Source organism: Scyliorhinus torazame, chromosome 10 (genome assembly GCF_047496885.1).
Source record: "Scyliorhinus torazame isolate Kashiwa2021f chromosome 10, sScyTor2.1, whole genome shotgun sequence".
Lineage (NCBI taxonomy): Eukaryota > Metazoa > Chordata > Chondrichthyes > Carcharhiniformes > Scyliorhinidae > Scyliorhinus > Scyliorhinus torazame.
In genome coordinates this window covers 164,310,031-164,325,684 of record NC_092716.1, presented here as the reverse complement: position 1 = coordinate 164,325,684, position 15,654 = coordinate 164,310,031, and the positions used below count along the sequence as shown (strand labels likewise).

The 15,654-nt window shown below is 46.8% G+C and overlaps 1 protein-coding gene across 2 annotated transcripts in view; it reads left to right on the top strand.

Annotated features, from left to right (window-relative positions):
• ptdss2 (phosphatidylserine synthase 2) overlaps positions 1-15,255 on the top strand; it is a 171,034-nt gene extending 155,779 nt beyond the window's left edge. For both annotated transcript variants that reach the window (XM_072518899.1, XM_072518898.1), the window contains one exon: positions 9,280-15,255. In XM_072518899.1, coding sequence (XP_072375000.1) covers positions 9,280-9,330 — 51 coding nt within the window. In that variant the 3' untranslated portion in view covers positions 9,331-15,255. The remainder of the gene's footprint in view (positions 1-9,279) is intronic.
• The last annotated feature ends 399 nt before the right edge of the window (positions 15,256-15,654 follow it).

Below are 15,654 nucleotides of genomic sequence, written 5' to 3'. Positions count from 1 at the left end.
CCGTGTTCATATAGGGTCCCACGTGCTTGGTGGAGTTGAAGCACTGCTTTCCTGGTGGAGAGCAGATCAAAGTTCCTTTGTAACTCTTTCCTCTCCGCCAGGAGCTCTACGGTCGGGGCCTCGGAGTATTTACAGTCTACCTCCAGTATAGAGTCGACCAGCTGCTGCCTAGCCGCCCTTTCCTCCCTATCTCTTCGCGCTTTGAAAGCGATGATTTTCCCTCTTAGTATGGCCTTTAGCGCTTCCCAGAGCGTGGAGGGTGAGACCACCCCGTTCTGATTGTTCTCCGTGTACTATGTTATGGCCCGCGATATCTTTTCGTTGAAGGCCTTGTCACCTAGTAGGGAAACGTCCAGCCTCCATGTGGGTAGTTGGGCCCTGCCTGTCTCCAGCCTCACGTCCATGTAGTGTGGAACATGGTCTGATATCACAATTGCGGAGTATTCCACTTTTTCTATCCACGGAAGCACCATTTTCCCCACCACAAAGAAGTCAATTCTGGTGTATAGGTTGTGTACTGGGGAGAAGAAGGAAAACTCCTTCTCCCCTGGTTGGGTGAACCTCCAGGGGTCCACCGCTCCCATCTGTTCCATAAAGTGACTGAGTTCCCTTGCCATGTTTGAGGTTTTCCCTGTCTTGGGGTTTGATCTGTCAGTCGTTGGGTCCTGTACACTGTTGAAGTCCCGTCCCCCCCATGATTAGCCAGTGCATCGCTATGTCAGGGATTTCTGCCATGGTTTTCTTGATGAAGCTCGTGTTGTCCCAGTTGGGTGCGTACACGTTAACTAGTACTACCGGTGCCCCATCCAGGGTCCCGCTAACCATGACGTACCATCCCCCTGGGTCCGTAACCGTCTTTGTCGCCCTAAACATCGTCCATTTGCTGATCAGTATTGCCACCCCGCTGGCCCTCGTCCCGTAACAGGAATGGTAGGTCTGTCCCACCCAGCCCTTCCTTACCCGCAGTTGGTCCTGCTCTCTCAGGTGCGTCTCTTGAAGTAAGATTATGTCTGCCTACATGTTTGTTAGGTGGTTGAGGACTCTGGATCTTTTCACTGGGCCTTTGAGTCCCCTTACGTTCCAGGTGACTATCTTGGTGGGGGGGGGCTTCTGTCCCCTTGCTCCTGTGGGATTAACCATATTTACCTGGTGGACGCGCCCCTGCCCGCCGGGGTTCCCCCTTGTTAGGGGGCCGTCCAGGATGGCCACTGTCACTGCTCTCTCCATGCGGTCGGGCCCCTGCGCTCCGGGGTTTCCCTCCGTCCAGGGGGTCCCTGGCATGGCTGCCCGCTGTGTGACCGCCACACGGTTAGCCCCCTGCACTCTGGGGTCTCCCTTCGCCCAGAGGCCGTACTGGGCGGATGCTTGCAGCGATTCCTTGTTCCAAGGCCTTGGTTGTGGCACTTTGTCGGTCAATTGCTGTTCCTTTTCTAGCCTTGTTTGTTCCTGTGTTCTGCCCCCCCCCCCCCGTTCCCTCCCTTCCTGTGCCCCCCCCCTCCCTTTCCTCCCCCTTCCTCCCTCCCTCCCGTGTAACCCTCCTTTGTCCCTCTTTCCCCTGCTCCTATCCCTGTTTGCTCTCCCACCTCTGTTGAGTGGTCCCCCCCCTCCTCTGCCTGGCGCCGTCTCCCCTGTTGGGGGTGTGCTGCAGCCCTGCTTTTTTGCATGTCCCTGGTGCTAGCTTTCTTGCTGGTGTGGTGACCCCACTCCAGGGAGTTACTGTCTCGCTTCTCCCCTGCCCAGCCTCTGCAATTTTCTGCCCGCTCTTCCCCCGTCCTACCCTGCGCTCCCCCCATTTGCTCTCCCTTCTCCGCTACTCTCGTACCCTTATGCTGGGGCCTGGTTTCCCACCTGTGGCGGTTCGTTGGGTAGCGGTTTGCTTTTTGTTCAGGGTGCGCTCGCCATGGTGGAGGCGGGGGGGGGGGCTGGCGTTGCCTCACCACCCCCCCCCCCACCACCACCCCCGTCGGATGTTGTTGCCCCTTGCCAGGGGCCCCGTTTTTCTACCCTCGCTGTTGGTTTTCCAGCCCGTGTTCCTCGATGAACTTGTTTGCGTCGGTGGGGGCTGTAAAGAAATACTCTCTTTCTTGGTATGTGACCCAGAGTTTCGTCGGGTACAGCATACCAAAGCACACATTGTTCTTGTGAAGAGCTACTTTCGCTCTATTGAATTCAGCCCGTCTCCTGGCGAGGTCTGCCCCAATGTCCTTGCACACTCTAATGAAGTGTCCTTCACATTTGCAAGTTCTGTTTTGCCTGGCCCAGCGCAGGATTGTTTCCCTGTCTCTGTACCGGTGCAGTTTAGCTATAACTGCCCTCCGGTGTTCCCCCGCCCTGGGCTTCGGGCGCAGCCACCTGTGTGCTCTGTCCATTTCTGGTGGGTTGGGGAAAGTTTCCCTCCCACTAAGTTGCCCAGCATCTCGGCCACGTAGGCTGTGGGGTTTCTACCCTCTATCTCCTCTGCTAGGCCCACTATCCTGACATTTTGTCTTCTTGAGCGGTTTACCTGGTCGTCCACCCTACCCTTCAGGCTCCCCTGCGTTGTGCCCAGTCTCGCCACCTCTTTTTCCAGGGCCGTGATCCGGTCGCTCATGTCAGTCGCGGCTTTTTCCAGCTCCTTAATGGTCGCCTCTTGGGCTTCCAGTTTCTTCTCTGCTTTGCCCAGGACGAGCTGCACCTCCACCAGGGCCTTGGTCATTGCTACCTGTACTGCGGCCTTAATGTCTGCTTTGATTCCTGCTTTGCTTTCCTGCTGGTGTTCCCTCAGCGCCTCGGCAAAGGCTACCTTCCAGTTCCCCTCTGGTCCAGGGGGAAAATGCTCCTGTCTGCCCAGTTCTTTTTGTTGCGGCGAGGCTTCCATTCCACCGCTTCGTGCGCCGATTAGCTCGCCTGAGTGGGCTCGCGTATTGCACCGTTTGCTTTTGGTACCCTTTCTCCCTCTTCTTTGGCTCCCTTCTGGCATTTTTTCCCCCTTTCCTTTCCCCCCCTCCCCCTCTTTTTTTCTCCCCCCCCCCTTCCAAAAGGACTCTTCAGGTAAGTTTTTTTTTAAAAACGTGGAGAGGGGGAATTTTCTGTCCCTTAAAACAGTTTTCTTTTCAAAGTTTCCCCCCCCCCCCCCCCTGCCCCGCCCCAAAAAGAGGAAGTTCTTGTTTTCTTTTTCTCCTCCTCACTCACCTAGGGACCAGAGAGAGAGAGAGAAAGGCTTCTCGTTGGGCCGGGAGTCCCCTGCTATGCGGGGGCCCAGTCGGGCAAGTTTGCGCACTTAGGTGCATGTTCTCCGCGGGGAACTGGCCACAACTGTGTTCCCCCCCTCAGGAGCTCTTCTACCCGCAACCACTCTCTTCCCCCGCCGGAAGCCGAATCCTCCAACCTGCTCTTCTGTTGATGTTTTCAGTCCATAGACACTGTGACACTGGATAATGTCAGATAGAAAAGAAAAATGTCCAAAAATAATGTTTATTAGTGTCACAAGTAGGCTTACATTAACGCTGCAATGAGGTTTCCGTGAAAATCCTCGAGGTGCCACACTACGGCGCCTGTTCGGGTACATTGAGGGTGAGGGAGAATTCAGAATGTCCAATTCACCTAACCAGCCTGTCTTTCGGGACTTGTGTGCAGAAACGAGCACCCGGAGGAAACCCATGCAGACACAGGGAGAACGTGCAGACTCCGCACAGACAGTGACCCATGCCGGAAATCGAACCCGGATCCTTGCGCTGTGAACCAACAATGCTACCCACTGTGCTACTGTGCCGCCCCCAATCCCTGGAAGCACCACTACGAAGAATAACAAAGATTATTATTATTAGTAGGAGAGGAGTACTCCGCAATCGTAATATACGACCACGCTCCACACTACATGGATGTGAGGTTGTAAACTATAGGGGCTGAACATGACCCTCCTCGCCGATAAGGCGTTCTGCAAATGTATCAAATACCTGATGGGTACGTTGTCAGCAACCAAAATGGTCTCACCCTCCACATTCTGGGAGGCATTGAAGGCGGTGATAAAAGGGGAAATTATTGCGTACAAGGATAGGAAGGAGAGGGCGGCTCGGCAACAGCTGGAGGTGGATCGGCGATATTCCATGACCCCGACCGTGGAACTACTGGCGGATAGGAAAAAGCTACAAATGGACTTTGACTTGCTCTTCATTGGGAAAGCTGTGCATCAGCTCCCTCAGATATAGGGGACCTTTTATGAGCATGGAGTCAAAGCCAGCTGCCTGCTGGCTCACCAGCTGAGAAAGCAGGCAGCCACAAGTTAAATAGCCCAGGTAAAAGATAAGAGTGACAAACCAGTCGCAGTGCCAGAGGAGATTAACGAAGCCGTTGCAAACTTCTTCCGAAAGCTGAACAGCTCTGAGCCCCTGGAGGGATCTCGAAGATGAAGCGGTTCCGCGACGGACTAGAAATGCCAGTCGGGGGGAGGATAGGAGACAGGGCCTCGAAGCACCATTAGAATTGCAGGAAGTCATAGAGAGTGTTAACTCCATGCAGGTGAGGAAGCGCTGGGCCTGGCTGGATTCCCGGCGGACTTCTATAAAAGATTTGCGCCAGCACTGGACCCGCACATATGGGAGATGTTCAGAGACTGCCACCAGCGCTGGCTCAAGCCACAATATTGCTGAACCCAAAAAAGACAAAGACCTGATAAGAGCGTGGGTCATACAGACCCATCTCACTCCTTAACACTGACGCTAAAACCCTGGCGAAGGTCATGGCAAGGCGGCTGGGGAGCTGCGTGAGAGAGGTAGTCGTGGAAGATCAGACTGGCTTTGTCATGGGCAAGCAGCTAACAACGAACATCAGGCGCTTGCTGAACATGACCATGACCCCATCTGAGGAGAGAACACCAGAAATAATTTTCTCCCTGGATGCGGGAAAGGCCTTTAAAAGCGTCGAATGGAAGTACCTCATAGAGGAACTGGAACGGTTTGGACTTTGGGCCAGGATTCACCCCCTGGGTGAAACTACTTTACAACGCTCCCATGACTAGAGTACGGACAAATGCCACCAGCTCTTCTTCCTTGCAGCTGCTCAGAGGCACAAGGCGGGGAGAGTGCAGGCGATCAAAATGAACATCCTGACCAGGTTTCGCTTCCTGTTCAGATCCCTCCTGATCTACATACCCAAGGCCTTTTTCAACACACAAGCAAATCATGGCATTTATTATGGGGGGTTGGTGCCTGAGAATTAGGAGAAGGGCCTCCAAAGGAGGGGAAATATGGAAGGCCAGGCCCTCCCGAATCTCCAGTTCTACCACTGGGCAGCCACTACAGAAAGAGTATGGGATGGATCAACAAATTGGGAGCAGACTGGATGAGGATGGGGGAAGAGTTCCTGTGCAGGGGCATCCCTCTAAGCGCTAGCCACAACTGCACTCCCATCCCCCGAGCCAGATACTAGAAAAGCCCAGTATTAGTAGTCATGCTCCGAATGTGGAATCAAATGGGGCAAATGGCCCCCATCTGCAATAATCACACTCCCACAACAAAAGGTGGAGACAGGACAAAGGAACACTGACGGTTAGAGACATGGATGGGAGAATAACAACCCCAGGGGAACTCATGGAGAAGTTCTGGCTCCCGAGAGTGAGTGACCTAAGACACATACAAGTCAAAAACTCCCTCTGTAAGGAAATGACGATGTACCCCCAGATTCTAGGACATTTTATGCTAGAAAAACTACTGAATACAGACGAGCTAGCGGAGGGGAACTGTGCGGACATGTACGGACAACTATCAGAAGAAGCACACTCACCCCTGAACGAGACAAAGAAAAAGTGGGAAGAAAAGCTAGGCAAGGGTCTGGATCGAAGCACAGGGCAAACTTCACCTCCGCGTGTGTAGGGCTGATCCAACACAACTAAATGTGGTGCTCAGGGCGCACCTAATCAAACTTGAATGAGCAGAGGTTCTTCCTGGAGGTGGAGGACAAATGCGAATGGTGCTAGGGAGGCCCGGCCAACCACACCCACATGTTCTGGTCTTGCCCCAGATTTGCCGGTTACCGGATGTCCTTATTTGAGGCCATGTCCAGGGTTGTGGGAGTGAGGGTGGAGCCGTGTCCGCTAATGGCGGGTCTTTGGGGTCTCCAAGCAGATAGAGCTCTACATGGGGAGGGGGGCTGACGCCTTACCCTTCCTCCCTGATCGCCCTCCGGAGACTCCTTCTCAGCCTTGCCATGTCCCTCGAATTTCATTTAAAATTCGATATCTCTTATCAACCCATGTAATGGCCACTTCTATTCTGATTTTAAAACTCAAATTGGTTTGGACCATGATCATTTTAATAGCTTAATCACAAGAGGAACCGTGTACATGATGGAGAAAGCAAGAGTAGTATATGCTAATGTGGTTAAATTATGTAAGATGGGGGAAGGCTTGCCGACTTCACATCTGTGTGGATCTGTTGGCCTGTTTCCATGCTGTATAATGCTATGTAATCTCAATGGTATTAACTCTTGTTAGAAAAGGATTGGGAAAGCTCCATTCAAGGGATACTCTGCTATTAATGCTGATCTGCTGGCACTGCTTTTCCTTTCCATATCGTCAAGAGGTTGTGATTCCTTGTAAAACACCCTAACCTTTCTCCTCTTCCAGCTTGGATGTTTAAACAGTTATGACAAAGAACAAAGAAAAGTACAGCACAAGAACAGGCCCTTCGGCCCTCCAAGCCTGTGCTGGCTATGCTGCCCGTCTAAACTAAAATCTTCTACGCTTCCGGGGTCCGTATCCCTCTATTCCCATCCTATTCATGTATTTGTCAAGATGCCCCTTAACGTCACTATCGTCCCTGCTTCCACCACCTCCTCCAGCAGCGAGTTCCAGGCACCCACTACCCTCTGTGTATAAAACTTGCCTCGTACATCTCCCCTAAACCTTGCCCTCGCACCTTAAACCTATGCCCCCTAGTAATTGACCCCTCTACTTTGGGGAAAATGCCTCTGACTATCCACTCTGTCCATGCCCCTCATAATTTTGTAGACCTCTCTCAATACGCCCCTCAACCCCCGTCGTTCCAGTGAGAACAAACCAAGTTTATTCAACCTCTCCTCATAGCTAATGCCTTCCATACCAGGCAACATCCTGGTAAATCTCTTCTGCACCCTCTCTAAAGCCTCCACATCCTTCTCGTAGTGTGGCAACCAGAATTGAACACTATACTCCAAGTGTGGCCTAACTAAGGTTCTATAAAGCTGCAACATGACTTGCCAATTTTTATACTCAAAGCCCCAGCCAATGAAGACAAGCATGCAGTATACCTTCTTGACTACCTTCTCCACCTGTGTTGCCCCTTTCAGTGACCTGTGGATCTGTACACATAGATCTCTCTGACTATCAATACTTTGAGGGTTCTACCATTCACTGTATATTCCCTACTTGTATTAGACCTTCCAAAATGCATTACCTCACATTTGTCCGGATTAAACTCCATCTGCCATCTCTCCGCCCAAGTCTCCAAACGATCTAAATCCTGCTGTATCCTCTGACAGTCCTCATTGCTATCCGCAATTCCACCAACATTTGTGTCGTCTGCAAACTTACTAATCAGACCAGTTACATTTTCCTCCAAATCATTTATATATACTACGAACAGCAAAGGTCCCTGCACTGATCCCTGCGGAACACCACTAGTCACAGCCCTCCAATCAGAAAATCACCCTTCCACTGCTACCCTCTACCTTCTAAGACCTAGCCAGTTCTGTATCCATCAGTGCTGCCTCAGGGTCCGCAGACTTCAAGTGGCTAAGAAGGGCAACTTTACTCTGCGAGAGCACTTACCAGAATGCCTGCTAACAGCCCAAGTGAAATAGTCAAATGTCAGTCAGTTGTGTTTAATTCTGAATTCCTCTAGTTCAGAACCAAACATGGAATGCTGCAATATCCAACATACTCTGACATACCTTCTTTCCGTGCTCTGCATTTGCTGCTGACTTTATGTTGTTATTGCTGGTATCAAAATTGTTCTGTAACATTGAAACAATGCGGTTACATTGGGCGGGATTCTCCCCTCCCCGGCGGGGCGGGTGGCGTGAACCACTCACCCGGTGTCGGGCCGCCCCAAAGGTGCGGATTTCTCCACACCTTTCGGGGCCAAGCCCTCACCTTTAGGGGCTAGGCCCGCGCCGGAGTGGTTGCTGTCCCGCCGGCTGGCGTGGAAGGCCTTTGGCGCCATGCCAGCCGGGGCCAAAGGGACTCCGCTGGCCGGCGGAAGTCCGCGCATGCGCGGGAGCGTTAGCGGCTGCTGACGTCATCCCCGTGCATGCGCGAGGGGGTCACCTCCGAGTCGGCCATCGCGGAGGCTATGGCCGACGCGGAGGGAAAAGAGTGCCCCCACGGCACAGGCCCTCCCGCTGATCGGTGGGCCCCGATCGCGGGCCAGGCCACCATGGGGGCACACCCCTGGGCCAGATCACCCCGCGCCCCCCCCCCCCCAAGGACTCAGGAGCACGCCCGCGCCGCTTTGTCCTGCCGGTAAGGGAGGTGATGTGATTCACGCCGGCGGGACAGGCGTTACAGCAGCGGGACTTCGGCCCATCGCGGGCCGGAGAATTGACGGGGGGGCCCGCCGACCGGCGCGGTGCGATTCCCGCCCCCGCCGAATCTCTGGTGCCGGAGAATTCGGAGGCCGGCGGGGGCGGGATTCACGCCGCCCCCTGCGATTCTCTGACCCGGCGGGGGGGTCGGAGAATCCCGCCCATTGTCTCCAGTAATTCCTCGTCAAATAACAGATTGAACAGTGGAGTGGGGCAGAGGGGAGGTGATGGGGGTTTTGGGGGGGGTGTCGTGGCGGGAGGGGGAAGAAGAGTCATGGAGGCTCAATATTGAGTATGTTGAAGACCGAGATCAATAGGTTTCAAGGGCTATGGGAATAGTGTGGGGAAATGTCATTGAGGTAGAAGATCAACCATGATCTTGTTGAATGGCAAAGGCGCAGGCTCCAGGGTCCAAATGGCCTGCTCCTACTCCTGTGTTCTTATATATGAAGGACACTGAAAGATCAGCATGTTAACCCTACCAGCATAACTGTGACACTTATTATGCCTTGGTGGCAGTGGAACCATCATAACAGAAAATTGGTCATTTTGACTTGTGGAAACTTACGGGATTTCAACTTTCTGCGTTAGTCCGTTATTAAAGCTGAGAGTGTTAATGAGTTGCAGCCTGATCATTTTGGAAATGCTGAACTGGAAAGAGTTGAAACTTGTATATGAAGTGACATATTTTTGAATATGAATGCCTATACAATCGTTTTGACACCGTTTTGTTTCTAACAGGAATATCACACTGCGATGGAAGGAAACAAGACTGCAAAAGCAGGAGAATAAGAGTGAAAAGAAAAAAGTGGGCAATGGCAGTGCAAGTCTTGACAAACAAAGCAGCAATGATGTTCGACAAAGAAAATGTTCAATGTTATGAAGTGAAAAGACTGACTACTATGCACCGATAAACCAGTCAATGATTTGAGTATCAACTGCATTGCAAGAGTCCAGTTTTTCCATTGGGCCTTGTCAGTGCTACTTCAGTTTTTGACTGAAGTATATATTCAAAAGGAATCTTAATTAAATTCTCTGGGTGTTTAGTTTATGTATAAACTTTGCTGCACTAACAAAATTATCATAATTTCATGAAACTAAACCATGCCAATGTACAACCCTTTGGATCAATATTTCTGACACCACTTGCCAACCTATGGTTGTCCAGATTGGTTCTAAACACCCATAGGTTCAACTAAGCTCTCAAATCACTTTCTAACATGGATTACAAACTAATTACTAACTTGTTCATCTCCTACCAAGGACTTAACTTATTCCTTTAAGGAAATTTTGAAGTGGCCAGCGCGGTTGGATCTCCGAGACGATTCAGGCTTCCATGTCTAATATTTAGAAATCTAAAAGTGCAGAAAACATTGGTGCATTACCACTGTACACTAGACTGCTAAGTGTGCTAAGCAACCTACATAACACTGAACGTTGTTGGTTACATCCAGTGGTAGAATTGCACTGAAACACCAATCTTTTATTTTTGTTACAGGCAGCCAGCCTTGGAAGCATAAGTGTCTTGTTATACATTTGGATATCTGGCTGCACTAGCACTGCTGGCCAGTGTTTTGTTAGAAAAGTTCTTCCTTATAACGCACAATACAATGAGAATTTTGGCAGATTTTTTTTTTAAATATGAAAAAACTTTTGCTTCATGAAATTACGATATTCAAATCCTTCAGCAATGGTGATCTTGGTTTTGAACTCTTAAAGCCATATATAACTAATTTTCATCTAGGTATAGGAATCACTGTTTTTATACTTGGGATTAATTTATTAATTGATAGTATTACTTGAATTTTTTTTCTTGTATGCTTCATATGCCATTTTTTAAGCTGATAAATTTGTCTCTGAATATTGGGTACAAGAAAGGGTGAGGTTAGTTCTTTGAACAAAGCAAAAAAAATGTACAGTGCTAAATGTTGAGATTTGAATAACTATATTGTAACTAATTTGGTGTCCTGTGTTCAAAATATAAACATTGCTGTATTTTGTCGATAGATTATGTAAATTATATTTGGTATTATAAGCTAAGATGTCTTGTAAGGGTATAATATGACAAAATGAAGCCTGGGACATGTTCACTTTAGAGCAGTGCTCTGTGCGCAAGAGATTGCGACCCCTACTGCACCTATGCTACTGGTATTTTATTGCCATGGTGGGTCCAATCAGTTCTGACTTGAAAGACAAAGTAGGTGCCCAGATTTCATAAAGGATATCAAGCTAATCACTCCAGAGCAATAGAAATTTGTATTGTTTTCATAAAACACTGAATCCTGTTTAGATTGTAGCACCCTGATCAGTTTGCCACATAAGCACTTTGTGTAAAAGTAATATCCGAGTACTGGTTTGCTAAATTTATCAGAAGTTACTTCCCTTTCTTTCCCCAAATAAAGCCAATCCTGTTAAGGGGAATAATGCTTTCCTGTTCAAAGATAACCCTCCTCCTTGAGGCACTGTTATCTTTTGTTTCCGACTTGTAAAATAAGCCTGTGCCTGAGGTAATGATGGAAACTACCTTTGTCTGTCCTCTGGCTGAAAAGTGATCCTGTACCTGAAGCATCGACCACACCCCAATAATGTAAAATAAACCTTCCCTTTAGCTTGTTTCCCCTGCCTTAATGCAAGGTAAACCGCCTGAAGGGTGGGCATCGTGATTCTTCTCCCGCACCAGCCGTGCAATAAAGTCTCAATGAAACTGTACTGCACTTCAGATAGAAATACTGCTGTAAAGATAGTTGTTCACCTCACCAAGTTGTATAGTTAGCCTGTTTTGAGTGTTGTGCATCTCACTACACTGTAAAGTTAGCCTGCCCTTGACATATTGTACACCTCAACATGCTATAAAGTTAGTCTGTCCCTGAGGTATTTTACACCTCACTATGCTGTAAACTTAGCCTGTCTCTGAGGTATTGTACACCTCGTCATGCTGTAAGCCTTTCTGAGGTACTGAATGCCTCACCATGCTGCAAAGTTAGCCTGTCCCTGAGGTATTGTACACCTCACAATGCTGTAAACTTAGCCTGTCCCTGAGGTACTAAACACCTCATCATGCTGTAAAGTTAACCTGTCCTTGAGGTATTGTATACCTCATCCTGCTGTAAAGTTAACCTGTCCTTTAGGCTATTTTGCTCCTCTTGTCATTGGAATGATGTGCTGGTAGAATCTGAATGTAACCAACATCAGTCCCCAACTCTCAGGAAATCCGCTTTTTTTCCCTATGTTTTTGTGACTGTATTTTCAGATCTGCTGAATTGTTAGTGTGCTTGCATTTACTACAGGCAGGAAATTTTAGATTTTAGTTTGTTAACTTGATTTGTGATTACATTAACTCTGAGCACTGAACATTTCTTACTGGAAAATCTGTTGAATTGCAATGAATTACTAACAGTACCAATTATCAAACTAAGTTTGAGAAATTTTCAGATCCTCCTTCATTGTAATAAGTAAACTATAAATCTGATTTCTTTTATAATTGTCCTTTGTGGCCCTCAAAGAGCTGGTGGGTTTCTGGAACATGGGAATTTATGGAAATCATTTTTTATTAGGGGGCTGATTAGAAATACTAGGAATCATTCTTTCGGATATATGTTGGTAGAATGTTTGGAAATTATTGAAGTTGAGGGAGTTGAAAAAGATGAGATGGATGTAATTTAACACTTTGAGGACAGGACATCCACAATTTTGATTTTGTCTTTTTTTGAAGTTAAAAATTGATTCCAGAAAAGAAATGTTCAGAATAGTGTTCAAAGTCAGAATACAAAGGATTTCCTGTTCGATTAATCAAAATTAGGAATGCAATTAGAATGCATTCTTGAGAAATAAGACGCTAGTGTCCTGGAATCACTGATTGCCATTAGTTAACAAATACTTGCTCCAGCACAGTTTATTGGCATTATGGGCATTGGGTGGACGAAATACTCTGTGCAGTGCCTGCATGCTCTCTCCATTACAAGCCTTTGGAACACTTCTGTCCCCAGTAATCACCAAACATATGCAATTATATACGTTGATGTAAAAATGCTCTGGTCTTCAAAAGATTAACAACCTACTCTGCCAAGACATAGTGAGTGAAGCAATACTGAACATAATGTGCATTACAGGGGATTCAATCATGTCAGGGGCTGGACAAAGTGCCTAAATTATAGTCACTATCCCTCTTCTATCGGCCCTTAAGATACAGTTTCAATGCTATTAACAGCACATGTACACATCACTACATCTTAATCATTTACTAAACTTTACAATATAACAGACTGCTTTGATTTGTGTTGCAACACTAACTATGTTTTAAAGGATTTTACTTGAGGTACAAAAGGAATCTTAGTCCTTGTTTTATTCTCATTATTTATACAACGCTGTCAGATCCTTATTACTAGTATATAACCTTTTGCAATGTGGATAGTTTTATGATTTATTTTTGCATAGTGATGCTCATCTCTCAACCAGGCATGTTTCTGATGAATTGATTGTGGCAATTAGTTCTCAATAAACTGGAAAGTTTAACATGATGTTGCTTCCATTCCAGCTAATGAAACTAATAGTTTTGAAAAACCTATTACACTGCTGCTTTTTGTTTTGTTGCACAAACAGATTCTGTTGACTACTTTGCAGTCAACACATGTGTGTATGTTGGTATTGGCTATACTGCACAATCTTAATACCAGCTGGCCTGTACAGTGTATGAATGTTAGACCTGGGATATGCTGTATAGCCCTGTGTGTAGGAGTTCATATTGGCATTATTGCAAAACCCCAGTGAACGTTGCTGGTGGTTGTCCTATAGATGCTAATGTAAGTACATCAACATGTACTGTAGAGCAGTGGTTCCCAACCTTTTATATGCCATGGCACACCTCTCCCATTAAAAAAATTTTGAGGCGCAGCTATTTTCTCTGTCTACTTCCCTTACTGAGAACTTAATTTTTAAATTGGGGCTGGTTTAGCACAGGGCTAAATGGCTGGCTTTTAAAGCAGTCCAAGGCAGGCCACAGCGCGGTTCAATTCCCGTACCTACCTTCCCGAACAGGCGGCGGAATGTGGTGACTAGGGGCTTTTCACAGTAACTTCATTTGAAGACTACTTGTGACAATAAGTGATTTTCATTGCATTTTTTCATTTCAAATTCTCCCTGTCCTCTCTCCTTTTTTTTGTTTACCTCTCCCTGTCTCTCTCGCTTCTTCCAGGATTTTTGTACCACCTTTGAGTTTTCTTTTTTTGTGCAGGCGCAATGGTCCCTTTGTCTTCAGCTCCAAGTCCTCTTTATCATGAGCATGGGCCTGACCAACATAAAAAATTGAAACCATGCATGTGCTGCTCTTTCGCAACCAGCACATGCACAGGAGGCCCACAATACGTTGAGTCTTGAATGTGCCAACCACAGAGCTGAAGACTAAGGTTAGTTTTAGGTTAATTACATGAATCTTGAATCATTTTCGTGGTGCACTGCGGGGGGGGGTTACTTCACGGCACACCAGTGTGCCATGACATTCTGGTTGGGAACCACTGCTGTAGAGTTCCCAGTATATGTATGCATTGCTGTTGGTGGCTGTACTGTAAAGTCCCAATGTCTGGCTCAGAAGTAGCACTCTCTCCAGTGAATCATGGATTGTGGTGTCAAGCACAACTCTAGAAATTTTATATCAGGCTGATATTTATGTACTGTAGAAAGAGGACTGCACTGTCAAAGGTGCAGTCATTCGGATAAGACATTAAACTGATACCCAGCTAGCCTCTGAGGTGGGCATAATAGCTCCTATGACACTATTTGAAGACTAGCTGTATTTCCCAGTATTCTGGTCAATATTTATCCCCTAACCATCATCTTAAACATGATTTGGTCATTTATTTAATTGCTATGCGTGCAAATTGGCTGTAGAGTTTCCGACATTATTTCAGTCACTATGTTTGAAAAATATTTAATTGACTGTTGAGTGCTTGGGACATCCTGAAGGTGTGAAAGGTTTTATTTATACACATGCAAGTCTTTTTATATGTTAACAGTATTGTAAAATCACAGTTTTTGTGTTGGTTTGTAATGTAAAATCTTTGATAGTAATATGGCTTGTTTTAATCAAGGCATATTGGCTTACTGTTGAAGATTAGAAATGGGCTGCTTCCAAGAATGAGATCACCAAAATCACTGTACCTGTGAGTTACATGCTGGCTATTCCATTACTGAATGATGTCTTAGGTTGGTCAGTTTTAAAGTTTTAGATTGTGACTAGCTTCTGTTGAGACTGGGATCATCCACTTTGAACTTGTATGTAATCAAAAACCTATTTGTGTTGCAATGCCAGAGCAGGAAGATGAATCATATTATGTCAACTGAAAATATGGTGTGAAATTTTGTGCAATGAATTATGTGAAAAGATAGCACCTCTTTCTGTTAGTTAGACTTGTCAAACACTCCCAGCCAATTGAACATGCACATTTTCATCGGCAACTTTTAAGATAGATTGAGAATCGTGGAAAAGATTCACCAGAATCTTGATGTTTGCCATGTTATACAATTCCCATGGTACTTTCCCATGGCAAGGTCTTTAATTTAACTGAGGCCAATTATTTTTACATTTTATTTTGTAAATTGTCAAGAGCAGAAATCTATCTTTGATCTATACTGTGCACATTTTGTTCACACTTTGCATTGCTGAAATTCCAAGATTGTGTTGAGGAATAAGTTCTTCATAAAGCTTTGGGTTGACTAAAACTCCATCTGTTGCCTTCTCCAATTTATTACTGTTTCTGACTTGTTCTTTGAGGCAGGTAAGTAATGCCCGTTTATCTCTTTCATGGCAAGTCTCTCGTATGCTACAGGCATTGATGTATGCAAGTTTGATTTTTGTTTTGATTAAAAAATAATTGAAAGAAAATGTTTCTCAAAAGTTAAGAATAATAATAATAATCTTTATTGTCACAAATAGGCTTACATTAACATTGAAATGAAGTTACTGTGGAAATCCCCTAGTCGCCCCATTCCGGCGTCTGTTCAGATGCACTGAGGGATAATTCTGAATGCCCAGTTCACCTAACGAGCACGTCTTTCGGGGCTTGTGGGAGGAAACCAGAGCACCCGGAGGAAACCCATGCAGACACTGAGAACATGCAGACT